The 27,498-nt window shown below is 35.8% G+C and overlaps 2 protein-coding genes across 4 annotated transcripts in view; one reads left to right on the top strand and one right to left on the bottom strand.

Moving 5' to 3' along the window:
* LOC148947318 (PP2C-like domain-containing protein CG9801) overlaps positions 1-8,044 on the top strand; it is a 44,096-nt gene extending 36,052 nt beyond the window's left edge. For all 3 annotated transcript variants that reach the window (XM_089097008.1, XM_089097009.1, XM_089097010.1), the window contains exon 6: positions 527-8,044. In XM_089097008.1, the coding sequence (XP_088953134.1) occupies positions 527-2,073 (1,547 nt within the window). In that variant the 3' untranslated portion in view covers positions 2,074-8,044. The remainder of the gene's footprint in view (positions 1-526) is intronic.
* Positions 8,045-10,889: 2,845 nt separating this feature from the next.
* The window catches only part of bora (aurora kinase A activator-like protein bora), a 34,707-nt gene continuing 18,098 nt past the window's right edge, over positions 10,890-27,498 (bottom strand). Inside the window, exons 3-4 of the mRNA XM_089097011.1 lie at positions 26,599-26,852; positions 10,890-12,652 (exon numbers count right to left, since the gene is read on the bottom strand). Of these exons, the coding sequence (XP_088953137.1) occupies positions 11,594-12,652; positions 26,599-26,852 (1,313 nt within the window). The 3' untranslated portion in view covers positions 10,890-11,593. The remainder of the gene's footprint in view (positions 12,653-26,598; positions 26,853-27,498) is intronic.

The following is a 27,498-nucleotide window of genomic DNA, read 5'->3' as shown; positions in this document are numbered from 1 at the left end:
TTTCTTTAAGTGGTTAAGTGCTCTTAGTCCGAATGTTTTAGTGTGCTTTTATAAGTGTTTCTATAGCTTAAATTGAGTATATTGTCACGTTCACTATAATCACTCAATGTGCATCGTCATATTCACTACCATCGAACTGTTGCATAATGTTAATTTTTTGGAATGACAATCCACCGTCTTCAACTACAGATCAGATTTCCTCCTATCTTATTTCGCTCTCAAGATATTTTACAGGTTTCTTGTTTTTCCAAGATTTGTCATATCTTCTCCCTCATAAAAATACCTCTAGTCAGGAAATTGAGCTTCTTATGCCAATGTTGTTTTTGTCATATCTTGGATTTCTAAGAAATTATTCTTTGTACAAAAGAAGTCCTTAAGAAAAGCTTAAAAACAAATCTGAAAATCATATTTCAATTGTTTCAGTCTCCTGTATAATTCATATTCTATAACATACCGTCTTTTGGTTTTCAGCAGCCAATTGGTTGTCCATGTACTTTAAAGTATTATTCTCTACTTTCTGTTTCAGGTTCTCATAATATCGATTCTGTGCGAGATATGCGAGACGCTCTAGGGGCTTTAGGACCTGTTGACGGACAGAACCCTGAATTGAGCAACCTCACCTGCTCAATGACAATCGTGGAAAAGGACGATATTATATTTATGACCAGTGATGGAATATCTGATAATTTAGATCCCGTTGTTGGTAAATTTGCATCAGCAGATAAGAAGGATGAACCTGACAGGGCAAAATCAGGCAGTTTTAGTTTGAAAAGAGAGAAAGTGGGTAGCAGCCTTAAAAGTGTGAGTCCATTGCAGCGGCATGACCTGACTTCACGAAGAATAGAGGATATTCTTAATAATGGGATCGATGGATCAGGAGAAAGTTGTAAATCGGCAAAACAGCTTTGTGAAATATTAATCGAGTTCGTACAGAGGCTTACCTCTGCTAAGCGTAATGTGTTAGAAGATAAAGATTTATACTATGATGCAGAAAATAAGCTATTAGATGCAAAAGAACATAGAAATAGGAGAAAGCAAATTTGTCAACGGATTAGTATGATGCCTGGTAAATTAGATCATGCTTGTGTTGTTGCTTATTCCGTTGGTGATGTGTCCTGTTCAGCGAAACGTGGTATTGCTCCATCACCCAAAACCCGAAAAATCCCTGAGCAGGTGTTTCCTGTTTTGGAACTAGCTGGAAGTAATAGCACCATCTATGATAATCTTACAGACCTATCACTGGATAGTGCAGTAGGTCCAACGCAGGTTAAGTGGGAATCCACCATCCCAGTGAAAAAAGAAATAGTCAAGAAAACTGTACTGCCAACTAGTTGTGTCCAAGTGCCGAAAGATGTAATGCACAAAAATGCTTTACGAGGTAAGGAAAGTACCTCCGCTTCAAAAAATAATGCTTCAAAAAGTTTAGTTCAGGAAAATAAGTCTTTAATAGTAACGGGAGGAAGAACGGAAAAAAGCTGTAAAAGGAATGAAAACAATTTATCTGACAAACTTCAAATATCCACTGTAAAGGCATCGAGTGGGAACGATTCTTGTAATGGAATTCCAAGTCCCGTCTCTTTAGATTATAAAATTCAAAGGTCTGAATATGCTTTTTCTAGTGGTCCAATTGCCCTAGGATCAGATGAATCCCATTCCAAAACTCATTGCTCCACGACCGAAAAAGAGCAGTTGTCAGATAATATGGAGGCTAAAGAACTTGAAGCAATTAATCAAGCTCAACTAGAGGACAAAAATAAGGACACAATTTTCCGGGGAGAGAATTGTCTACCAGATAAAGTGCAATCTTCAATTGATGATCTTGTAACAAAAAGCTCAATAAAGCCGAATATTGGGGAATTAAGCTCAAAAGCTAAAAATACTCCTGTTGGAGTCTTAGGAATTCATCCACAAGTTGATCTAGAACAGGAGTCTTTATTATCTCGGTTAAGTGCTCAATTTTGGAATTTGGATGCAACTGTCAATAGCGCTAATGTGAATGCACCTTTGGGTGTGAGTAGTCAAAATTCATGTGACTCTAATGGCTATCCAAATACTAAAGAAACAACAGTCTAGCAGAAATAAAAATTCGGTGTGTCGTGTTTCCACATAAAAAAAATGTAATAATAGTGAATATGTTCTTGAAGCACAAGAATAATCTATTATATAGAATTTAAAGGGTCACAAACTGCAGAATATTATCTTGTGTCTACTGTCATGCTATCAACTGCCTTCGTGGTTAAATGTGTCTCTTATGAAACTCATATTATGTTTTAACACGAGGCATCCTTAGCAAGGCTAACCTTTCAATAAACCTAGACGGGAGGCAGGGCTGTACCCAGAATTTTAGTTATTTTTGAGTTGGTATTACAAAGTTGACATCATGTCAATATTTTACTGTTTAGCGTTTATTTGTGCCTTTTAGCATATCGAATGCATTTTCTGGTGGCATTTTCAAATGTAATACTGTAACTCTGAATTAAAAGGTAAGGTAAAGGATGCAGCACCGGCCATTTCGGTCCAAACCGCCAGTAGTTGGCCCTACAGGCAAGAAGTACAGTGGGGGGGGGGGGTAATACTGAATTGACCAAGTATTGGCTTTTTTTCAATTAATTTGTTGATTCTAATTCTCCTTACCATTCTTGAACGCAAGCAAACAGTCATTTTTAGACAAACAAGTGTCATCAATTTACACCTTGCATTTTGAAAATGCTGCCGAAATTCATAATTTGCTATGAGGAGGAGAGCAGTGAACCTTTTTTTACTGTTGTCACAAAATGACAAAATGTCGACGTGATGTCAACATTTTACAAATCGGACCTCCGCCGTGTTGACAGAGAATCAAATAAACGGAGAGTTTATGAGAGGAAAAACGGGTTTAATTTAAACAAAGCAGTGACAGGCGTATTAAAACGTACTAAAAACAAAAGCAACCACAAAACAATTCGAAAGTACTATCCAAAAGTAATAAAAAAAAACTCCGAAAGTACTATCTGAAGATTTTTGTGTCTTATCTTTGATTATAGTTGTTACCGTGCTTTGGAAGTTTTATTAAGATGCGAGTTTTATTTATTTGTTTTGTCTTTTGTTTTTTTTTTCTCTCTCTCTTTTGTTAGTGTTGTTCTTTGTCTTTTTCTTTAGATGATTAACTAAGTTTTTCTTTTCGTTGATAAAAGCTCCAGGATGTGGGGTCGAAATATTCGGAGATTTTTTATCAATTAATGTTTTGTTGTTGCTTTTTTTTTTAGTACGTTTTATTACGCTTGTCACTGCTTTGCTTAAATTAAACCCGTTTTTTCTCTCTTAAACTTTCTTTTGTAAATAGAAAAGCAGTGTGGTCTAAGAAATTATTTATCAAATAAACGGCATAATTAATTGGCGTTTCTGCAGAAATGCTAATTCCAACGCGGCTTTTAATGGCCTTTTTCAAACAGTTCGTGGTAATGAACTGTAAATAAGGAGCGATGCGACTCAATAGTAACCGAAACTCTAAGAAACGGAGCAATGATAACAATGGATACATCGAAAGAATTGAATTTTGATGCTTATTCAAAATATGTAAAATTCATGAAGTTTAATGTAACCCATCAAAAGTTACGAGCCTGGGAAAATTTGCCTAATTTTGGAAAAAGGAGGAAACGCCCTCCAAACATCAAGTGATCTCAATGAAAATCCTACTGTCAGATTCAGCATATCAGAAAAACCTATTATAAATGTTTAAGTTCCTAGATACAAAAATTGGGAATTTTGCGTTATTTTTTTTTACCAGAAGCAAGATCGTGGATGCGTGTTAATTTGTTTTTTTTTTTGGGGGGGGGGATCGTATTGTGCCAGTGATCCTAAAAGATCAGGAAAGGACTCATTTGATCGGAAATGAAAAGTTCTACTTCCCTTTTATAAGTGACCAAAAATATTGGAGTGCAGCCAACCCCCCTCCCATGCGCTTTTTTCCCAAAGTCGCCCGACCAAAATTTTGAGAGAGCCATTTTGTACTGTATAGTCATTAGATCTTATAAATATGACTTGACCTCTCACAGCCTCCGGGAGAAGGGCTGGAAGCTATGAACTTTGCCAATTGTTTGTGTGTAGTATTTACTATTGGGAAGTATACGGATATATTTTTTTTCGGGGGGGACAGGTGGGTGGAGGAAGGACATTATTTAGAAGCGATCAGAAATTAATTTTTTTTAAACAAGTTTTTTCAACTGAAAGTAAGGAGCAACATCAAAATTTAAAAAGAACATAAATTATTTCGTATGTAATGGGGGTTGCCCCCTCCTCAATACCTCTCTTTTTACGCTTATTTTTTTAGAACTTAAAAAAAGCTTATGATTCTAATTAAACTGCCCTCATGTTTCAGACGTCATTCTTAAATAATTGGAATAAAAATTCAAACTCTAGTTTCAAGAACGAGGTTTTGAGGAGGGGGCAACCCCCCTCATATACGTAATAATTTCTGTTTGTTTTAAGTTTTATTGCTGCTCCTTACTTTCAGTTGAAAAAAAAAACGTGTTTTCTTTTATTTATCTTTAAACTAGGGAAAAAGTTTTTGGTATTTTGAATGTTAAGTTGAAATATTTGCAGGGCAGTAGAGGAGTAAACTGGCCACCTCACCTCCTTGATAATGTCTTTGCGGGCGTATGCTGTCTTGAAATCCTTCCGTTTCCGCCCTAAAAGTAGTGCTCCCACAATGGACGTCGCTAGTTTTTTGGGATACTTAGAGCTGGTTGACATAAGGTTTTTTTTTTTTTTTTTTTTTTTTTTTTTTTTTTTTTTTTTCATCAAAATGCTAAGGCTTTGGTTACATGAATTTAGCTGTTGGTATTCATGCCTGAATGAAAAGTGTCAAAGAACAGCCTAAATTTTGCTACCCAATAACTTAAACAATAAATTACGTTGTCCTTACTTTCACCAATAGGTAGGATCTTCATGATAATTTTCATGATTTTCTCGTCCTTATTTGATTTATGGAAACGCACTAGGACCACATGGTCCGCACACTTGATGCAAGACACCGAACATGTCCTAATCAGAGCGGGTTCTGCAGCAAGAGCGAAGGCAATGTAACTAGACCCATACGAGTTTACCCTATTTTTAATTATTACCAAAATGTGCTCGAGACCGAGGGTCTCAGTTTTGTGATGAGCTTTTTGTTACTAGAGATGTTAGATGTGAGTAGTTCAATGACCCAAAACTAGGCCCAAAGTCAGATCATGATTACTGCCAGGTTTCATTTCAGCACTGTCTTCGGTTCTTCCAGTTTGTTTTTGAAACCCAAATACGAATTCCAAGAATCTGCGTCCTTGTTTTTTTTTGTTTTACAGTAAACGCTTTTTGACACTGGCAGATCCAGGGGGCGGGGGACCCCCTCTCCAAGATTTTCTGGCGTCCTTATTCTGTGTGTTTTTTTTCTGTTTTCACACTTTTTTAAATAAACCTGTTAATTTTGTCAATTATTGTTTCTCTTGTCACATTCCCCCCCCCCCCCAGATTTTGCTCGAGATCCGCCTTTGCTTTTTGATTTATTTTGATCAAATTAATCTGTTCATGCTCTTCCTTTCAAGTTGTAGTTCTTTTTTCGTCGCACTAAAGGATTTTTTGGTTTGGTTCATTGTCATATATCATTTATTGTAAAAAAAAAATATCGTGGGTTTTTATCCGCGCAAAAAGTGTAAATTAATACTATGAAGTGTATTACTTTTTACTTTAATATCTTCAAAGATATGGAATTGAATGCAAGGTTTTGCGGCCTACCATATTTTTCGTTTAATCATGACTACAAAGCAAGAAAACAGCTGTGTTTAATAAACAGCTCCCAATTTGTCAAGACATAAAATTCGTAAATTTTTGTCAAAAATTGTACTCAAACGAAAAAATATTGATAAGAGAAAGAAAGGAGAATCTAATATTAGTGAAAAAAAAAAACAGTGAAAGAAGAGTCCAAAAAGGAAGAACTGCTGTATGGTACTAACAACGGCAATGGCAAATTTTTATAGTGCCCATTTTTGCTCTATGCCCTAAGAATGACCCAACACCCCCCACCCCTGGATTCACACGACTGTTGTTGCGCAAAAACTTCATTTTTAAGTTTTTAGTCTACTGTTCCTGAGCTGTTTAACTAAAAAAAAGTGCAGCTATCTTATTGGTTAATATAGCAATGAGTGCAGGAGCCATCATTCTTCTGAACGGGGGGGGGGGGGCGGTAAGAGCTGGTTTCAAAAAACAATGAGTTTAAGTCAGTAGAGATGAATCCGCCTTTTTCCTTACGGAGTCTGAAAAAAAATGCTTTAATCCTCTTGCACTCTAAGCTTTAATTATTTGGATTTTTTGCGTAGATTCACGTATTACCATCAGGGGCGTCCCGAGGGGGGGGGCGTGCCGCCCCTCCAACATTTTTGGCATTCGGTAAAAATTTCGTCTAAGGCGAAAATTTCGGCAAAAATTTTCCAAAATTGCCCGAATTTTAGCAAAATTTTTCATTTCTGCAGAAAATTGGGCATAAATCAGGTAGCAATTCGGTAAAATTTACGAAGATCCCACCCCCCCCCCCCCCCAAGGAAATGAGTCTCGGGACGCCCCTGATTACCATGTATACTTTTTGTTAAACTACTTGCAATTGAAACTTATCGGCTCTCTCCGATATGATCCTAGAAACACTTGTGTGTTTCTGTTCGATTTTCGGTTTTTGTTTTCCATTACAGTTCCTGTTAGTTTTGACCATCATTTTAGGCCCGATAAACTTTTTCTGAATTCAGATAAGTTCTTGTGTCTTTTATACACACTTTACAGAGTTATGGGTTTTAGAGGTGCAAATGATCGGTGAGGATTAGCTGTAGTTCGTAATGGTATCTAGGGTAGATCACAGATGGAGCCTCACACTTACCACTTCCAAAGGTTTGGCTGAAAATAGAAATATTACTAGGGTATAGTAAGACCCTGGAAACCCGCTCTAAATTTTGATCCATTGTTAACAAAGAAGCAGAAATGCCCCTGTCTTGCCGCTATTTGTCAAGTTCATTATCTTTATTTTAATCCGTGGGTCTACAGGAACAGGGTTGTTACTAGCCAATTTGTTGTTTTTTGGGGGGGGGGGCAAGAGATTTTACCGACTGGCTGGTTATTTTTACCTACTGTTTTTGTCAAAAATTAGCATAATGTCCGTTTCATATACAATGCGTAAAATCGCTGCACGAGTCGGTAAAACCGCTGCACTTACCAACCGAGATTCAGATTTCGGTACATATCATGTCACTATTTTAATGCTCTTTATTTAATTAAATGGAAAATTGTGGCACCATCTGTAAACTTACGGCAGGAGTCGGTAAAACTGCTGCGTTTACCGACCAAGTTTGAAACTTCTGTAGATGACATGTCAGCATTTTTGTGGTCTTTATTAAACCGAACAAAGAATTTTACCGACTCCTTTTTTTTTACCGAGTGACCAAAAACATTTGGAGGGGGGCGCCCACCCCCATACGTGACGGCCCTGCACGGGACTATGCATTTATTTGTTTATTAGCTTTTTAGTGCATAATGAATTATTCTTCATCATAAAAGTGATGTTTTCATCGTCACGTTAAATGTACGACATAGACCGAAGTCTTCCTTTTAATGCCATGGATCGAATTATGGTTACATATGAACTTCGTAATTTACGGTAATTTACTATCTTTTCGTATATATGCAAGATACAAAAAATTAACCTAACAAATACGCGATATAAGCTTTTCAATAGCGAAAGATATGTGTACATTTTCAACCCCGTCAACGGGGTTGAAGTCAAGATTCCGCACATTCTGTTTTTGTTTATTTTAGTTTTTGCAGCCCATTTTTGTTGTGATTTCTCAAAGTTATCTTAGTTATTAAAGCCTAGTTTAGGAGAATGATTTTTAGCCATTAAAGTTCCATGATTAGAAGTGTCAAAAATTGGTTTGATATCTGGTTTGTTTAATTTTTACCTTCTGTAATTTCTGTTAATTATCTTTGCCATTTTTTATTTGTTGAGGATATAAGCTTGATCCTCAAAAATCCTAATTTGTACATCGGACTTCTATGTTATCTCACTGCTTTTATTAAAACTTCGTTTAAACGTTGTACAACTTTCCTTATTTTTTTTTAAGGGACTAAAGTGAAGTTTATAAATTAATTATCGGCTCAAATAGATCGTGAATGTTGTTGGCACTATATATATATATATATATATATATATATATATATATATATATATATATATATATATATATATATATATATATATATATAGCAAAGTCAGAATTTTAAGCGTAGTCCAGATTGGATTTTCTGGTGTGGACTGACCCTAGTACACACACAAACTAGTGGTAAAGCACTAAATAGCAAAAGTGTTTCCTCCTTGGCTTTATTATTTGTTCAGCAATCTACATGTCAGGACTCTCATCTCCCACTGGAGGCTGAATCAAGCATGGATCCTAAAAAATACTACTAAGACATACAATTCCACGTTGCTCCAAATTTGGCTGAGGTCTAATCACCTTGTCTGTTAAATGTCCTTGTGACAAGAATTTAGAGAAACAAACAACTCAGAAAGAAGACAGTCAATTTAAAACTAGTGTTGGGCGATATTTTGATTAATCGACGCATCGATATTTTTACTTTCGATATATCGATATTTCGTATCAGTTTTTTGCTATCTCATGGATTTGCCGAAGTTCAGTAACGCAAATGGTAAATAAAGGGTATTTTGTATAACTTTTTTTCAAAATTCAAATAATATAAAACAAAAAATAAGAATAAACTTTGATTACGTAAATGAATATACTAAAAATCCAGATTTGGAATTATTCGGGCTCAGGAAAAGAGAAAAGTAAACTAATGGCTATTCAAAAACAGCAGCATGTCAATGTTTTTCCCTGAGAGTCGGTTCCGCCATCCATAAATATCGGACCAGCTTTGGAAAAAACTTTGTCAGAATGGAAATTAGTAGCGGGCACAGAAATGTATGTCATTGGAGCTTCGTACAGGTGTTTTTGGGACCCCATAGCACGAGACCTCTACCACACTTGAGTGGACAAGTTTCTCTTGAAACTGTTGGCTCTCTATTGAAAGTTTTCAGTGCCATGATATATTCGGCTACTGTCGAAGCATTTCCTGCATTGATTATAAGGACTTCATCGTGTGAACCCCACAAACTGGCTTGATTCTGATATGATTGCATCGTCGCGACTGCAATAATTCATGTATCTTCCGATCGCGATTCAGCAGCGAGCAAGCTAAAATCTATTTGATTTGCAATTTTGCTCTCAACTTGTAGAAGATCGCCAGGTGAAGTATAAATTTTCTTGAAACGTGGGTCAAGATATGTGGCAATTGCGACGGGTGTGACTTGACCAAGGCTTATAAACCTACAATTCATTTTATTCAGCAACGCCTTTAGAAGCTCATCATCCACAGCTAAGAATCAACCAAAATCTACCTGAGCAAAGTTGGGTTCTCAAAATCTTAAACGAAGGCAGGACTTTCGAGATAGGTGATAGCTTTTAGATGAGAGCTCAATAGTCGCCTCTTCATTGAACAAGAGCACCACAGTCACATTTGAAATCACACTCCACTAACTATCAGCGAGTATGAGGTCCCCTTTACCGAGAAGTACCAACGAACTTATTACAGACTCTTTCAAATCTTGTAGACTACGCAACATAGTGAGAAGGGAATTCCATCTAGTGGTCACATGAGGTTTTAGTTTTTTGGTGCAAACATTGTCAATAGAGATTTGAAACTGGCACAACCTGTCGGTAGCTAAAACACTACGTCTGAAAAATCTGACAGTGTTTCTAGCCTTTTGGACGATAGGCAACAATTCAGCAGTATCATTAATAGCATCCCCACATCAAATTTAGAGTATATACGAAGCACGAAACATGTGTCCATCCTGTACCTACTTGGGATGCAGCATCCTTTATGTTCTAAACTACATTTATTCTAATATCAGTTACTACAGTGACAACCTTTTTCTTGATCCCCCACTCAATGACAAATTTAAATTGGTGAGCCTTAATAGCATCAGCAGTATATGTATTTTTTTCAGACTGAGAAAATTCACCATGTCTGATCGGCTAGTTTGGCTTTGATAACATTCAAAATCCGAACTTTTCATTATAACATCATTTGCTGTGAACTTTTCATTCTCAGTTGGTAATAATTCACACGTATCTGACTCGAAAGCCGAAAGTGAATTCTTGCGAAAAAGATGCCAGGGTAAGATGTAAGATAAAGATAAATCAAATCAATTATAGATGAAAGAATTCAAACCTGCAAAGAATCTCGAAGATGTATGCTGAAAATATTTAGAATTTTCATGTGGTGGATTTTCTGCGGGGAATATAGGCGGTTAGGTACCCCAGAAAATATCGGTTTTGAGAATGCGTTTCGATATCGATATTTGGTCCGATATATCGATATATCAATATCTATATCAAATATCACCCAACATTATTCCAAACTCTAAAAGAAATCATGATTGTCAATTTATGACCGAGTCACGCCTTTGTCACGTCTGCTGACAAAAAAAGCCAAGATACACGAATGCCATGTGACTTGAGAAATTTGAACGGTATATATTGTATTGGCATTGAATTCGTATTTAATTTTGATTTTATGGACGAGGGTATTACACTGGGAAATTGTAAATACTGTTTACGTTTTCACGATTTTCAACGGCACGTATCAAATCAGATTCTCAAGCAAATAGACTTAACAATTGAATTATCAAGCAGAGACAGGCTTACACTAGATAACCTTAGATGCCCTCTATTTTTCTCTACCTTAAACGCTTCTTACGACACAAACCTCTCCCTTTTATCTCATCAGTATTAATCATAGTCATCAAATGAAATTTAAAATTTTATTTTTTTGCATTTATAACAAGTAAATTTGGTCACGAATCTGTTGGCAGGTTCTAAACAACATAAAAAAGGAACATACAGGTGAAAAAATTTTTCAAAGGACAATAAACAAATTAAGCAAGATAAGATAAAGTTATAAGATAGGTCAACTTCTCTTTTGGTCGTTGCTAAGATCAAGGCTTATCTCCAGTGGCGTCAATTCGTGGTAATTAGGGAGAGAGGAGCAAGGATGTATTTTTCAAAATCTAGAACTGGGGGACGGGGGGGGAATTGTTTTTTTTTCAATTTCCCGATGAAAGTACCCATAAAAGCCATTTTTCATTGAAAATACCGAAAAAACGTATTTTTCAAAACCTTGCCCCCCCCCCCCAATTCACACCACTGCTTAACTCAGGAGTGAATTAGTGTAAAAAAAATTCCCTTATTAAACCACAAGGGAAGGAATTTGAGAAAACCTTGGAAAAAATAAATAGAGTAGATTTTGTGGTTTAATTTTCAAGTTCCATCTTCTGATTGTCAATGAAAATTTCCAATGAACAGAGATCAAGAAGATCTTTCTCAACAAGAATTTTTACTTAATGGTCAACATGAATTGGGCATGGTCTTAAACTAAAAATAGAGGAAAGTGAAAACGGAAATTAAAAAAGGATCAAGACACTACAAACTATACTGGCAAGCGTATCACTAAATAATTGTTCGTTATTCATTGTTAATTATCACTTAGTTGGTGTTGAACATCCAATAGGTGTACCAACCTGAGCTTCAGATTCCCTATTAATAGCAGGACTAACAGGTAAAGGCCGTTTCACACCAGTTGCTAAGGTTGAGCACATATGAGATACGTCTGTGTTTGTTGAGCTCATATCCTCATGGAAGAATGTAGAGTAGCCTGTGTCCAATACAACATGGTTAGTTAGGATCTTAGGTTTAATATCTTCTTTTTCAGATTCTACTGATTCATCTTGCTCAGTTATTGGCTGAATCTTTGTAAATTCAAAATCTCTAGTAACTGGAAACGCTGTACTCGACATTAAATCATTTCGTCGCGAAAAACCATCGGTAAAGCTTATCACACTAATGTCTTCTTGATCAAGGTCAATTCGACGAGCCGTTTTCGAATTTTCACATAAAATACGTGATTTTAAATGAGCGATTGGTGAAATTGGTGGTGAACTACTATCACCGTCCATTAAACTAGCCATACGTTCGTCAGGTGGTGTGATGGGACTAGATGATATACCGATGCTTCCAGGTGTTCCAAGAAGAGACCCTCTATTAGGGGCATCCGGGCAAGTACTTTCATTCAAGTCAACACGTCCTTGAAACTCTGGCGTTCCTCTGTAACTACTCTCACTATCTAGGTCACAATCACTATCTCCAAATAATTTCCTTCTACGAAACGAAGAAGTTTCTAAATCTTCACAGACAAAGGCGTCTCGTTCAACACTGCACTCATTCATATACTCCTTAAAAACATCTTCAACATGTTTGGGCAGAACTGAAGGCAAGCTCAACATTGTTTGCGTGGCAACATTGTACCTCGTAGAATCACTGAAGCTTGAGCTTCGAGACGGTCTTAAAGCTGGCTTGGGTATAATATCTCTCGCTGGAGATGGTACAATTTCTGCCTGACTAAAAAACGTATCTATTGCATCCTGAACCCTTGATTCATAAAGTGGATCGACGCGTTGGCGATATTGTCGAGCCAGTGGTGAATGTGTGATATTTACAGGTTTCATTATTGCCACATGATCAATTGACCACCGAAATTCTTTCTAGAAAAGAACAAAAATAAGATTGTTTTACCAAACGAATTGAAATAAAAATCATTAAATACAAAAAGTATCTTTCTAATTCCGACTATTCTTACGTACAAAAGTTTATCACGTACAATTACGTACCTTTGGTTCGTAATTGGGGCCAGGGATTGCGGATTTTGAACTTTCGAAACAAAAATAGAGTCAACTTAGGCAAAAATTTGCCACAGTTTAACGAGTTTTGGCAAGTAAGTTATGATTGTATCAATGGTTTCACTTTGAAAATCTAAAAATTCTTGGAATTTATGCAAGGAAAAAACAGCATTTTTCAAGAGGGGACAAAATTTTAACAATTTTCAGAGCAGATGGCAGCTCAACTATATTCCTACATTCATGATCATTTTGTCTGTATAGACATATGTGTGTTTCTATTAATTTTTCATCTTTAACAAATTTAGAGTTCTACAAATGTATCCGAGAGAAAAACAACAAATAACATTTTTTAACGAGAATAAACACACATTTTTCTTTGGGTAGAAGATTTAACTATTATTATTACTTAAATAAAGCTGCAACAAACCCAGGACTTATCGCAAAAAAAAAAAACCACAAAATATTAAAAGCAGACGCAATGTATATACTAAACTATATTTCTTCATTCATAACGGTTTTGCTTCTATAAATGTTTCCAGTTCGAAAATTAAAATTCATCGAATCTATGAATAAAAAAAAGAAGTAAACGTCTTGTTTCAACGAGGAAAAAAAATGCAATTAACTCTTTGGGCTGTCGGCTAAACTGGAATTATTATTTGAAAAAAAAAAGCTGTTGCAAAACAAAATACAAGAAAAACAAAATAACAAAATCGAATTTGCTAAATAATCATAGAAAGAAAGTTGACGTAATACCAATACTAAGCTATGTTCTGTATCGGTTTTAATTGTATCGATGTATATATGCTTGTATCGGTGTGCACACTTCGCACCGATAAATCTTCAAGTCTATTTAAGAAAGAAAAAAAAAACAGAAAACTTTTTTTAACAACAAAAGAACCTAATTAATACTTTGGGAAGGTAGCTAATTGTTTTCCTTCGTATACGATAATTTTGAATCCCCCCCCCAATTCCATCAGTGTATCTTTTTTGTTCCTTAAGTTTTTCTTAATTTCAAAGGGATCAGAAGCACCAATAGGGAAAGGGAGCACCCACCCCTAGATTTTAAAGAATACCCTGTTCGTATTTACACTAAAAACGTAAAAAGAACCTGATATTGCACCAACATACCCATGTTTTTTCCTACTTTCTAATTCATTAAGTTTTAAGAACATTTTGGGACAAACCCTGATTGAATCGGTGTGCACACTTCGCACCGATAAATCTTCAAGTCTATTTAAGAAAGAAAAAAAAAACAGAAAACTTTTTTTAACAACAAAAGAACCTAATTAATACTTTGGGAAGGTAGCCTTATTTTTTGGCTAAATAGAGAACTAGATAGTTGCTTTTTTGGAATGACGTGTTTATTTGGTCACACATGGGCCTAAACTGAGTCCCAAAAGAAAATATTACTCGACAATTTGGCGTATTAATCTCTGAGCCAAAAACCCTAGTGTCGAAAAGTACTACAAAATTTGTTTCATTAAAAAAAAACTAAAAAAACTATAGCTATGAAATCAAAGAGTTCTTGGTAACGAACTGTAAGCAAGAAGAGATGTGGATCAATAATAACGAAACTCTAAAAAATAGAGTCTTGGTAACAATAGACACATAAAAAAACATCAAATTTTGCTGCTTCTTCAAATATATAAAATCCATCAAGTTTAATGTTACCCATGACATTCTTGAAAAAGGGTCGAAACAAACCCCAAAACCATCAAGTGATCTTAATGAAAATCGCGCCATTAGATTCAGCATATCAGACAACCCTACTGTAGAAGTTTCAAGCTCCTATATATATATATAAAAATGTGGAATTTTGCTCCTTTTTTTGCCCCAGGGGCGATCGTATCGAAACAGTGGTGATCCTAGAAGATCGGGAGAAGGCTCATTTGATCGGAACCTTTGACAAATTAAAATCATGGCCAAAAGATATAATGGTCATTTCCTTAATTCGCCAAAAAATGTCAGAAAGTTATTCCTTAAAAGGTATTCAACAAAATTTAAGTCCTTGGACAATTTAAAACGTCTTTGCTTTTGCTTAGAAATTACGTGATTTAAAGCCATTAGTCTTAATTTGTTTTTTAACACGATCAGAAATTAAATAAAAAAAACAATTTTTCCAACGGAAAGCATGGAGCGACTACTAAACTTAAAAGGAAGAGAAATTTTTACGTATATGAACAGGGTAGCGGCTTTACCAGCACCTCGATCTTTGTGCCAGAATTTAATTTGTGGCCTAGTTCATTAAGAATGGCTCCTGAAACACAAGGATGGTTTACATAGAACAATAAGACGCTTTTTTTAAAAGTACTAAAAACTTTGGCGTAAAGAGCAAGGTGTTGAGGAGGGGGTAACCCCCTTTATATACGTAATAATTCCTGTTTGTGTCAAGTTTTTATCTTGCTCCTTACTTTCATTTCAAAAAGCTTGTTTTTTTTTGTTTATTAATTAGTAAAGACGGTGGGGGCGGCGAAAAAAAAAAAAAATTAGAATAGCCAGGCCCAGGGTGTTTTCCCGCAGTTGAAAAAGTTTGGAAGGATAGGAAGATAAGCCTGCGAACCAAGATTAGAATATTGGAAGCTGCAATGATGACAGTGATCTAGTATGATTTTGAAGCGCGGGCGCTCCGAAAGACGAGGAAGATTTGCTAGATGTTTTCCAGATAAATTACCTACGGATTGTTTTGGGTACCTGACTGACTGACCGTATCTCAAATAGTAAGTTGATGAAAAAAGTGCGCCAGTCCCACTTTCTAGGGCTATAATGAGAGAAAGGTTGAGATGGCTAGGCCACGTTCTGCAGATGAAGGATGACAGATTAACAAAGATAGTCCTTGTCGGCCAACCGTCTAGAGCCAAATAAAAAGCAGGTCGTCCCGGGATGGGGTGGGAGGATATTGTAGGGAAACATTAAAAAAAAGGACCTTCTTGGGAGACTGTAAAAAGGGAGACTTTAAATAGATTGAGATGGAGGAGGAGCGTGCGTAGCTGTGTTGGCCTCAGGCGGCTTGGTGCTGTTGTGATTGTTTAGTAGTAGTAGTTGTTGTTGATATTACAAAAACGAAATCCACGTTAATCAAAATATAGGTCGTTTTCAGTATAGCGAAAATAACGCTCGGGTCTTAATGCTGGTTGGGGGTGGTAGCCCTGCTTCTGGCTGTGACAATTTCTGTTCATTTTAAGTTTGGCTGGATTTTTTTTTTAGTTTCCTTTTTTCATCAGGAATTCTCCTTCGGTCCATTCTTAATATTGATATTAGAAAGTAGTCCACGACAAAAAAAAAAAAAAAAAAAAAAAAAAAAAAAAAAAAAAAAAATCAAGTTTTGAACTGAAAGAAATACAATTTTGATTTTTAACACTGATCGATAATCCTTGACGACTTGATACATATATGTTTCATAAGTTTTTTTTGTAATATTAAATCGTTCATGAAATAAATCATCTAAAAATTTTGAGGGGCTGATACGTTATTTGCTGTGTTCCCCACTAATAAAAATTGGGTATCCGAGCTCACAAACAAGCTAACATTTGATGCGTTGCAAAAAATAAGCTGGGAGCAAAACTGAGCCCATGGCCCTTTTATCCCTCCCCCCTCGGGCCCGTTAAGTTTTAGCTCTATTGCAAAAAGATAAGCACGGTACACCTTTTTGAATCACAATCACGTAGGGATATTAAATTTGTATGAGGGAAGAGATTAAGCAAGTGGGGGGGCACCTCCCTCATTCCAGTCCTACTGCTAACTTTCTTGTAGAACGGCAGCCATACACTGAACCTTGTCTGAACCGGAATCTTCCAAAGATTTTTAATCTGTTTGAAAGGAAGACCAAAGCCTGTTACTGATATCTCTACCCCCCCCCCATACACACATCACGGACAATCTTTTATTGAAAAGTTGGGAATGCTTCCTTTTTTCAACTGATACCGTGTAAGGATTTCTAGTTAATATTATTGGGAAGCACAAAGTGGGCCGATGGTCCCTCCAATGTTCCTTCCCCTGTTTTCTACCAACCATTTCTTTTCTTTACGGAAAGGAAGGCATATTGTACATAGTTTGAAGGAGAATCATACAAGGATTCTCAATCTCACGCAAAACATCTATGATAATTATTCTGTTATTTATCAATAATAATATCTTCCAGTATTGCACATCTTTATTTAACCAAGTTCCAAATAGCCCGCATGATTACTTCTGCGGGCTTGATTCAAAAATGGAACAGGGTTACTAGCCCTCTGAGAGGGATGCGGTCAGATATATGAATGAGCACGCAAAGGAGCAAACCTGCATAACGATAGTTTATTTGAGGGTTAATAAACAGCACTGGAATCTAGAATTCAGTATATATATCTATGCAGTTGAATTCACATAGGGAACATAATTAAACCCGAGAGTTAATTATCTTTAATAGCCTATCCATTAAGATATTAAGGTGAGAATCTTTTTGTCTTTAGTCTTTGTTAAATAAAAAAAATTAAGATTTTCCAGATATAAGTAAAATGATGCAAAGAATAGAAACTAACCTATATGTAAGAGCACTACCTCCTTTACGCTATAGCTTGACAATATAGACCTTAATCATGCTCACAATAAAGAAAAACTTTATTTATCCTATTTAGGACCATTTCTGTTCGTTTTAAATTTTAATATCACCTTTTATTTCTATCAGAAAAACTTCCCTTTTTAATATTATATTTCAGCCCATTTTTAATCACATTAAGAATGAGAAAGTTGCTCACCCCATCATATTGCAAAATCTTTACAAAAATTATTAATAAGAACCCTTCGTCTTACGTGGAGGACAATATATACTCTTAGGGACGAATATCACGTTCACGCAGAGCATCGTCTCTGGAACTGGAAGGGTGTTTAACTAGCTTTTCAGTTGTCCTAAATTGATTGACCATCATACAACTTTTAATCGACATCATTTTCACCCTTGTTAAGCCAAATGTATTGTTTTGTGGCACAAAATGGCAAGGCATGTACAAGAATTTCAAATTTATCTTGAGGCGAGCCCTTTCCCGATATTGTACAAACATTTGTTCGATACAATTAGCTCGGGTAAAAAGAAGACGAAAAAACTAAGCAACTAAACATACATCCTTGACCACCTTTGAATTAATTTATTAAGCTGAATGAATGAATTTAGTTGAATGATTCGATTAATGAAGGAATGAGCAAAACTATCAATATTAAAATGCTTAATTATGAAAAATTTTTATAGCATTTTCTGCCATGATACGCAATAATGAAATCAAAAGGAACATGATAAATATAGAAACTCAAATTTTAAATTAATTCTGTTCTAGTACCTAAGTGTAACAAAAATCCAAACAATATATGTTCTACTGATTCTCTAGGCAACACATAGGGTTTGTCAAACTTTCAAAATATGAAAAAAAACAAATTCATTTAAGCAACAAATGCTTGTAGCTAATTGAGTTGAAGTTTAAGAAGGACGGCCATTAGGAAAAGAAAAAGGCCGTATAAATACGGAGTTGTCATTAAAACTGGGGCTTTACAACCCGGTGCTTCTTCAGATCTAACCTTGGGGTAGCAGCTTGCTAATTTTGGGACCCAAAGGCATTCAAAGCCGAGGAAGTTGCTTGCTCATTCAGGCACTCTATGAAAACCAACAAATAAAATAGACGACATGATTGTACCTCCCTGCATATAGGCAGAAGAGCCGTCAATACTAGTAGAGGAGCTCAATTCTCAGAAATTGACACAATTATTTGTTTTACTTTTATCATTCTTCTTTACCTTTATTTGAATTTTTACTGAACTGTCTAATTAGGGTACACAAGGGGGTCAGGGTTTGACCCCCACCCCCGAATTTTTTTTCAGACTCGTAAAAACGCATCAAAAATGCATTATAGATTTTGGGTGCGTTTTTAAGTTTTTTATTCCCCCCCCCCCCAAAAAAAAAATACCCCCTCCCGAAAAAATACTGGATACACCTTTGAGGGTACATTTTGACGGTAGAGCAAAAATCATCGAGCCGCATTTTTTTAGTTCGTTCAGGAGAGCGGAGAAACTTAATAGAGCTGCTTGCAAAAATTCAACACATTCATATAACTTCAGATGTATGAAGCATATGAGGTTAATGTTTTGACTGTGGTTGTAATTTGAAGCCGGGCCATACAAAAATGCACCGAAGAGGTTTTCTAAATAAAATATGTATAGACGCATTCGCTTCCAGCATTTTTCCTAGTTTTATCCTAGGATTTTCAACAAATCAATCGTTCCAGATTCTAATATTGAAACTGCTATATTAAATAAAGATAGAAATAAAGTTGAGGCATTGTGACTGGCTTCAATGGATCTACTAGGGTTTAGCCATAAATATTTAGCAATCATAAGATTAACTTCATTGACCCTAAAATATTACTAACTTAAATGATTAATAATCTTTCTTCTATGTCCCCTGTTAGAACTAATTTCAACGTCAGTACTACAAGGCAAAACAAATTGGCTTCAGTGGGCACCCAGATACCCATTGGATAGCCCACTGCCCTTTTCACCTATTGCTAAATGTGGCCTTGATCACCTTTTCGTCTTATCGTGCCGGTTTTTTTTTTTTTTTTTTTTTTTTTTTTTTTTTTTTTTTGTCTATGGAAAGCTCAGAGACAATTAAGGGACTTGAGGTCTTTGATTTATTGAGTAACCTCCTACCAGCAATACCAAAAGGAGTGTTTTTTCCATGTTATCAGGCAGAGTCAATTATCAGGCTCTGCCTCGCGGCAAAGGTTATCAGAAACGAACATTCTCTTAGATACTTAAAGACAAAGGTACGATGAAGATCTAAAGATAGTTTCGGGGACCTGCGACATATCAGCAGCTGATGGCACCACCAAACCTAATAAGAAAAAATAATTGCAAACAAAATGAAGAAAAAACACGCCAAATGTTTATATTAATAATTTAAAATCAGTACTTAAACACTAATGTGTTTTTTCGTATAATGGTACAGTCCTTTTTTGTCTATGCAAAGCTCAAGAGGGAATTAAGGGGCTTGAGGTCTTCGACTTATTGAGTAACCTCCTACCAGTAATACCAAAAGGAGGGTTTTTTCCATGTTATCATGGCGAGCCAATTATCAGGCTCTACCTCCCGGCAGAGGTTATCAGAAACGAACATTCTTTTAGATACTCTAAGACAAAGGTACGATAAATATCTAAAGAAAAAGAGAGTTTCGAGGACCTCCGACATATCGATAGTTGATGGTACCACCAAACCTGGTAAAAAAAATTAATTGTAAACAAAATGAAGACCAACAGGCCAAATGTTTATATTAATAATTTAAAATTAATACTTAAACACTAATATTTTGATTCTGTACACCTTATCTTTGAATGCCCAACTATGAGTCTGGTTCTTACTACCTATCAAGTTTAGCTGGGAACCGATGTTCCCTATGGTACATATGTAATTATGACAAGGAGTTAAGGCCCTCTCCCTTCTTACTCCTCCTAATCGGTCAACTGCTCTTAGTCTAATGCAATACATAACTACGATATTAGTTTTAACTTCTAACTAAGTTGGGTTAGACAGATGCCTCTTTTTTGTGGATATCATGATTTAAAAGCCTCTTTCCTCCCAGAACAGTTGGATTAGTCCTGGATCTTGAAAAGTATAAGTTAGACTTCAGCTTTACTTCTCATCAAGTTTGGGTATAACCACCATCGATTGTTCTGGTGGTAATAAGCAAGGGTTCATCTCCCTTACTTATTTCCTGTTTTAAACCTTATTTTCTGTTTGTGTTTCTAAACTTTACTTTCTTTTTCCGTCGGTTAGATATATCTCGTTTATTTATTTATTGGCCCGAATGGGGTATATATTACCGTTTTGTGGCAGAAAATGGTTGAAATTGACACTTTTCAGTGGCGTGATTCTTTTTTTCCTAATAAAATGACTGGGGAGCAAATACTATGTAAGCTGTTCTGCATATAAAAATTAAGCTTAAACTTCGAAAATATTTTACAAAAGCAATCAGGCATCCTATTGTTTCACACACTTGAAGTCTTGGATGCTACCAGGGACAGACAAGAGGGGAGGTCAACGGGCCCCTAGGACACTTTAGATGTCCTCCTCCGCCAGGGAGAAGTTCCTGATAGCACTTTTTCTCGAGATAACTTTTTTCTAGATAGGCTAGAATTTGTTTTCAAGCGTGGGTAAACAAATTTTAAACTTCAAAAAATTAGAAGTCACACTGGTTTCTCTGAAATAGATTTCCTTCAATATCCAGTAATTAAGAATCTATTCCAAAATTTCAAACTGAGATTTTCCCGGTTTTTTCTAAAGTTAGTTTTAGAAAAGTAACCCTAGTTCTAAAACATTCTGAAATTAGGCAACAAGCTTTTCCGTATACCTAAGATATGCTGAAGTTTTTTATTCCATATAAGACTAAAGTTTCAACTGAATTTTCTCAAGACTGTTTTTTTACTTAGGCCTTTTTGTCAGAGGATAAGAGTAGTACTTTGAATTTAGCCCTGATATCACTTTCTTTTGCAGGCATAGAAAAAGAAAATGGAAACTGAATATCCTGTAAGACTAGAGGAGATCATCAATAAGTATCCTGAGAGTTTGCGAGCGTTTTTAACTGTTACAGGGTACAATCACTTTGCAGCATTTAAGAATCTAACCAGAGAAAATATCAATGAGGCTGAAATATATATGAGACAGATAACTCTGGACCAAATGCCTAGCGACACTATTAAGAAGGCCTTCGGAATATTCATATCTTATCCTGAAAGATTTCAACTTGTCCCTGGACATATACAACTCATACTGAAGGGCGTTGAAGAGTTGAAGTCTTTAACTGAAATCCCACTCTCAATTGCGAATGGATCAATTTCCACTAGAAAGGGCAAAGCCACAAGAAGTTACAACTGATGTGCCGCAAACAACTTGGCATAATAAATGTTTGTTTTCGAAAAGGGAGTAGCTGTATTCGTTTAATATTAGTAGTAAAAAAAAGGAAACAGAGAGACTACTCTCCTATAATTTCACTATAAGATTGTGCTTTAATTTTATTGGTTTACACCTGTGACGTATTATCACTTGCCATTACTCCTTAATGGTTTTTATTTACTTCACAACCCATTGCAGCTTATTTTCGCAGAGAAAAAAAAATATTTGAGTCCCAAGATCTTCGGCAATTTGTCCTTCAGTTTCTCTGTGGTTGGATTTAGTGTATTTTTAACTATGTCACTCTATTAATAAATTGCTACTACCATGCTTCTATGCATAATTTTGTAAAGGCTTAGCGTTAGAACAACTGTTTCTCACTATTAATTTAAAAAACTTTTTCTACAAGATAAGTTTTTCAAAGAAAAGTAAAGAACTCAATTAAACAAAAAAAGAGCAAAAATAAAATCAAATAATCTACCAAGCGTGAAACTACCACAAATCAGCATCGTAAATAAATGAAACCCAATACGAACAGAAATTACAATAAATAACTGAGTCAAACTCAAAACGAACAGAAATTAACATGAGTAGGGCTCAAAATCCCCATGCCTTCCCAAGGCCAGAACAAAATTTGCACTTTAGTGAAAAAATATAAATGTTTTTACTTCTATAACTTTAATAAATAAAATAATATCAACATTTTGTTTACTAAATATCAGTATATGTATATTAAACTGACAATGCACATTCATTTGTATTTTTTCAGTAAAGTACAAATTTTGTTCTGACCTTGGGAAGGTATAGGGGTTTTGCGCCCAACTTTACGTTAGTTTATTCTCGTTTTGAATTTGACTCGGTTATTTATTGCAATTTCTGTTCGTTTTGGGTTTCATTTATTTATCGATTCTGATTTGTGGTAGTTTCACGCTTGGTAGATTATTTGATTTTATTTTTGCTCTTTTTTTGTTTAATTGAGTTCTTTACTTTTCTTTGAAAAACTTATTTTGTGGAAAAAGTTTTTTTAATTAATTTCTGTTCGTTTTCTATTGACATAGTCATTTCAGGGAAAAATAAAAGGATACTTTAAATCTTTTCGTTTTTTAAGACTTTATAGTTTGGCCTGCTATTTGTATGCAGGAGAAAAATTTTCAGCAATTTTTAACAACATACACCCTTTTAAAAATCTGAACACAGATACTACTGTTTAATTTAGTGTCAAACCTCCTCTAGTTCACCTGAAATGGAAAATTTGATTCCATTCGCAAAAAAATCTATTTACTTTCTTTGACAGCTTGGATACACTTATATTTTGATTTGGTTAAATTTTAAGAGCAGAAGTAGCCCCGAAAGTTTGAACATAATACCTTCAGTCGTTCTTGGGATACTGCTGAGATGCGTTATTGGGAATTAGCATTATCACAGTGCATTTTGATTTAATCTTAAGGCAACATTTAGTTTTTAAACATAATGGGCAAATGGGAGGGTTGGAGTGGAAGGGGGACTAGTGGCCCTCCAATCACTTTCGACTATTAAAAAGGGCATCAGCCCTTTCTATTTTCAATCGAATGAGCCCTTTTCGAAGTTCCTACGAAAACTCCTTCGATACGAAGTGCCCTGGTCTAAACAACAACAAGAACAAAAAATAATACATTACACCCCCATCGATCTTTACTATAAAAATGTCAGGCCTTCCAATCCCTTTCGACTATTAAAAAGGGCACTAGGCCTTTCGATTTCCAATCGAATGAGCACTTTTGGAAACGACAACGCTTTCTATAAACACCTTATATGCCCCAAGGGCATAAGTTACAACCCTTACCCTAAGGTCATTCTCAAAGACCTAATTTCCAGAACTTTCTACTACGCTGAACAAGATGAATATCTGAAAATTTTGATTGGATGTGTTTGAGGGAATGGTGGGCGTGAGAGGGAGGTTAGTTATGCTCCAATCACTTTCGACTATTACAAAGGGCACTAGCCCTCTCAATTTCAAATTGAATAAGCCCCTATTGAAGTTTTACGACAACTCTATCTGTAAAATCTTATATGCCCCCAGGGCATAAACTACAACCTTTGCCCTTGGGGCTCCCGGGGGTTTGTCATCCTTAAATACATAATTTCCAGAACTTTCAACTATGTTGAACAAAATGGATATATCAAGGCTTTGATTGAATGTGTTTAGGGTAATGGTGGGCGTAAGAGGGGGGTCAATTATTCTTCACTCACTTTCAACTATTAAAAACGGCAATGTTAATTTCCAATCAAATGAGCTCTTTTTGAAATTTCCTTAAATTTTTTCGATATAAACTTTTATGCCCCCAGGGCATAACTTACAACCCTTGCACAGACGGCTCTGAGGGGGCTATCATCCTAAAATACCTAACTTACAGAACTTTCAGCAACGTTGAACAAAATTAATATATCATAATTTTGATTGGATGTGTATGGGAAAATGGTGGGCGTGAGAGGGGTGTTAGTCGCTATCCAATCACTTTCAACTACTTAAAAAGGCAATAGCCCTTTCAATTTCCAATTGAATGAGCCCCTTTGAAGTTTATACGACAACGTTTTCAATAATAACATTATATGCCCCCATGGTATAACGTGCAACCCGGGCCAAGAGGGCGGTCAAGGCTAAAACTGTCTTCTAGAAAGTACTAAGTTCAAAAACTTTTTAAAGCGTTGAATAAAATGGCTGTCTAAAAATTTCTATTGGGAATGTTTGGGGAGAAGTTGGGCGTGAGAGGGGGGGGGGGGTAGTTGCTCTCAAATCACTTTCAACTATTACATAGGGTACTAGCCCTTTGAATTTCTAATTGAATGAGCACTTTTTCAAGTTTCTACGACAAATATTTCAATAAAAACCTTATATATAATCCTTGCACTGAGGGTTGTGGGGGAGTGTCTGGGGAAAGGATGGGCGTAAGAGGGGGGTTAGTTGCCCTCAAATCACTTTCGACTATTAAAAAGGGTACTAGCCCTTTGAAGTTAAAACCGAATGAGCTATTTTTCAAGTTTCTACGACAAAGATTTCAGTAAAAACCTTATCTCTATGTGTATCTATGTGTATTATCTCTATGTGTGTGTCGTCTCTGTCTGTGTGTCGTCTCCGTGTGTTTGTCGTCTCTGTGTGTGTGTCGTCTTTGTGTGTTTGTCGTCTGTGTGTGTGTGACGTGTCTGCGTGTGTGTCGTCTCTGTGTGTGTGTAGTCTCTGTGTGTGTGTCGTCTCTGTGTCATCTCTCTGTGTTTTCGTCTGTGTGTGTTTCGTCACTTTGTGTTTGTCGGCTCTGTGTGTGTCTTTTCTATGTGTTTGTTGTCTGTTTGTGTTTGTCGTGTCTGGTTTATGTTAGGTTAGGTTAGGGGGTTAGTTGCCCTCAAATCACTTTCGACTATTAGAAAAAATAGTACTAGCCCTTTTAATTTCAAATCGAATGAGCCCTTTTTCAAGTTTCTACGACAAAGATTTCAATAATAACCTTATATGCCCCCAGGGCATAACTTATAATCCTTGCCCTGAGGGTTTTCGGGGAGTGTCCTCATTAAAAATATGTTTTCTATCTGGAAATCAACTACGCTGAACAAAATGTCTATATCAAAATTTTTATTGGATGTGTTTGGGGGAAGGATGGGTATGGGGAGGGGGGGGTAGTTGCCCTCCAATCACTTTCGACTATTAAAAAGGGCACGAGCCCGTTGAATTTCCAATCGAATGAGCATTTTTTGAAGTATTTACGACAGCGCCTTCCTTAAAAGCCTTATATGCCTCAAGGGTATTACCTACAACCCTTGTACCGAGTTCTATGGGGGAATAACCTCCTCAAAAACATATTTTTTAAGTGAAAATCAAATACGCTGAACAAAATGGCTGTCTTAAAATTTTGATTTGTTATTTTAGTGAGAATGATTGGCGTGGAGGGGGGGCTAGTTGCCCTCTAATCACATTCGACTATTATAAAGGGCACTAGCCACTCCAATTTCCAATCGAATGAGCCATTTTCGAAGTTTCTACGACAACTCCTCCGATACGAACGAAGGGCCCGGGTAGGGAGAACCAAAAAAAAAAAAACACATTGTGCCCACATCGTTCTTTACTTAGGCAGCGCTAGCGCGCTGCCTATGATAGTGTTACATCAAAATTACTTTTGGATGTTAATGTCTATATAGAATTAATACATATTTATCTTTGAATTACAAAATAAATATTGTATTCACATACCTAGTAAAATTGCGCCTGAGGTCAATGTAGATGTTCATGCTAAGTCCCCTCCCCCAATCTATTCAAAGTTTCACTTTTTACCCCCCCCCCCAACCCCTTCAATGTAGTTCAAATTTACTTTAAATCCTTTCTTGTGATTTCTTCCATCCTTTTCAGTGACGACCATGCTTTTTGTTTAGCTCCAGTTAGATGGACAAAAGCATGTCAAAACAAACAAGAAAATATTTTTTCAAACGAGAAAAAATAACAATACAAAAACCTAAAACGAACAGAAACACGGCCTGAAAATTTCTTTATTTCAAGCAAATAGGAATCAATAAGCCTTTCCATTCTGGAGGCATTGTGAGTAATATTGTTGATCTCATTAGTATTGCTCTTATATTGGAGAGTTCGTTCTTGAAGTATCTGGAAGAGAAATCAGCTCAAGGGTGAAGAGCGAGGAACTTACATTTGTTTAAGTTTTAATGTTATCCTTTAATCTCATTTGGAAAGAAACTTTTTTCTAATTCAGTCAAAAAAGGGATAACTAAAATAAACACTATAAATATTCTATATAGGTTTTATCAATTAGCATTATTATATCGCCGGGTAAAGCTAGATGACCCTTTTTTTTCTGTCAACAAACTTCTCAGTTTCCTTTCTTATCAGTGTTAATCCCTTGAAATGTGTTAACCTTGTAACGTACCTCAGACACTGACGGACTGACAACTTGAGCAAAAACCGATGGACTAAACGAAGACATAGTTAGATGATGAGTATCCACTTCAAATGGGTTGCGACCAGATCCAGAAAACGAAGATGAAGAACCAGTTTTACTGCTGTTGTTTCGACTTCCAGTTGGAGGGGTTATGAAGGGTGATCTTTGAAAATTGCCAAAACGTAATCTATCAATGTATTTATCTGGAGTTACAAACGGGTTTTTGTCTTTTTGAATATGACCTGGAATATTTATGATAACTATAACTGTCACTACAACTGCTATTACTTTTATTATAACTTTATGATAATTATATGCTACTTTTTAATAACTACATTTTATTTGTTTAGTATCAACTATTAACAAAAAACTTAGCATAAACATATCCCCTCCAAATGCCACAGCATGATATGAAGGAGGGATAACCAAACAAATAAAAAAAAATTAAAAAATACTTAACATTAACCTCAGAAAGGATTAAAAACAAAACACAACTACAACATCATATGCCCTGCTACCACTCACTTAACACTCAACGCTCAATTCCTTTCTTAACATACCTCAATTAAAATAAAACACTAAATTTAATGCAACTGTTGTAACTTTATCATAGCTACATTTATAATAACTATAATAATTATAGTTTATTCTCACTGTCATGCCTGAGCAAAGTTACGTATGTTCAACCACACTTTGATGCCCCTGATCTACATCCCCTTTCTCATCCTGCCCTCCAGAATAGCTTAGTAATTAGTTTTTGGCAAACATCTTAGCATTGTGAAAATGTCAGATATGAACTTTAGAGGTGACGGTGACGTTAGTTTTCACTCACGAGACAACAAAGTTGTCCTTTTTCTCTGGAAATGTCCTCTGGACAAAAGGTCGGTA

This window comes from Artemia sp. Qi Xiang Cuo, chromosome 11 (assembly GCF_049724085.1).
Source record: "Artemia sp. Qi Xiang Cuo chromosome 11, ASM4972408v1, whole genome shotgun sequence".
Lineage (NCBI taxonomy): Eukaryota > Metazoa > Arthropoda > Branchiopoda > Anostraca > Artemiidae > Artemia > Artemia sp. Qi Xiang Cuo.
Note: the sequence above shows the minus strand (reverse complement) of the source record. Positions and strands in the feature narration are given on the sequence as shown.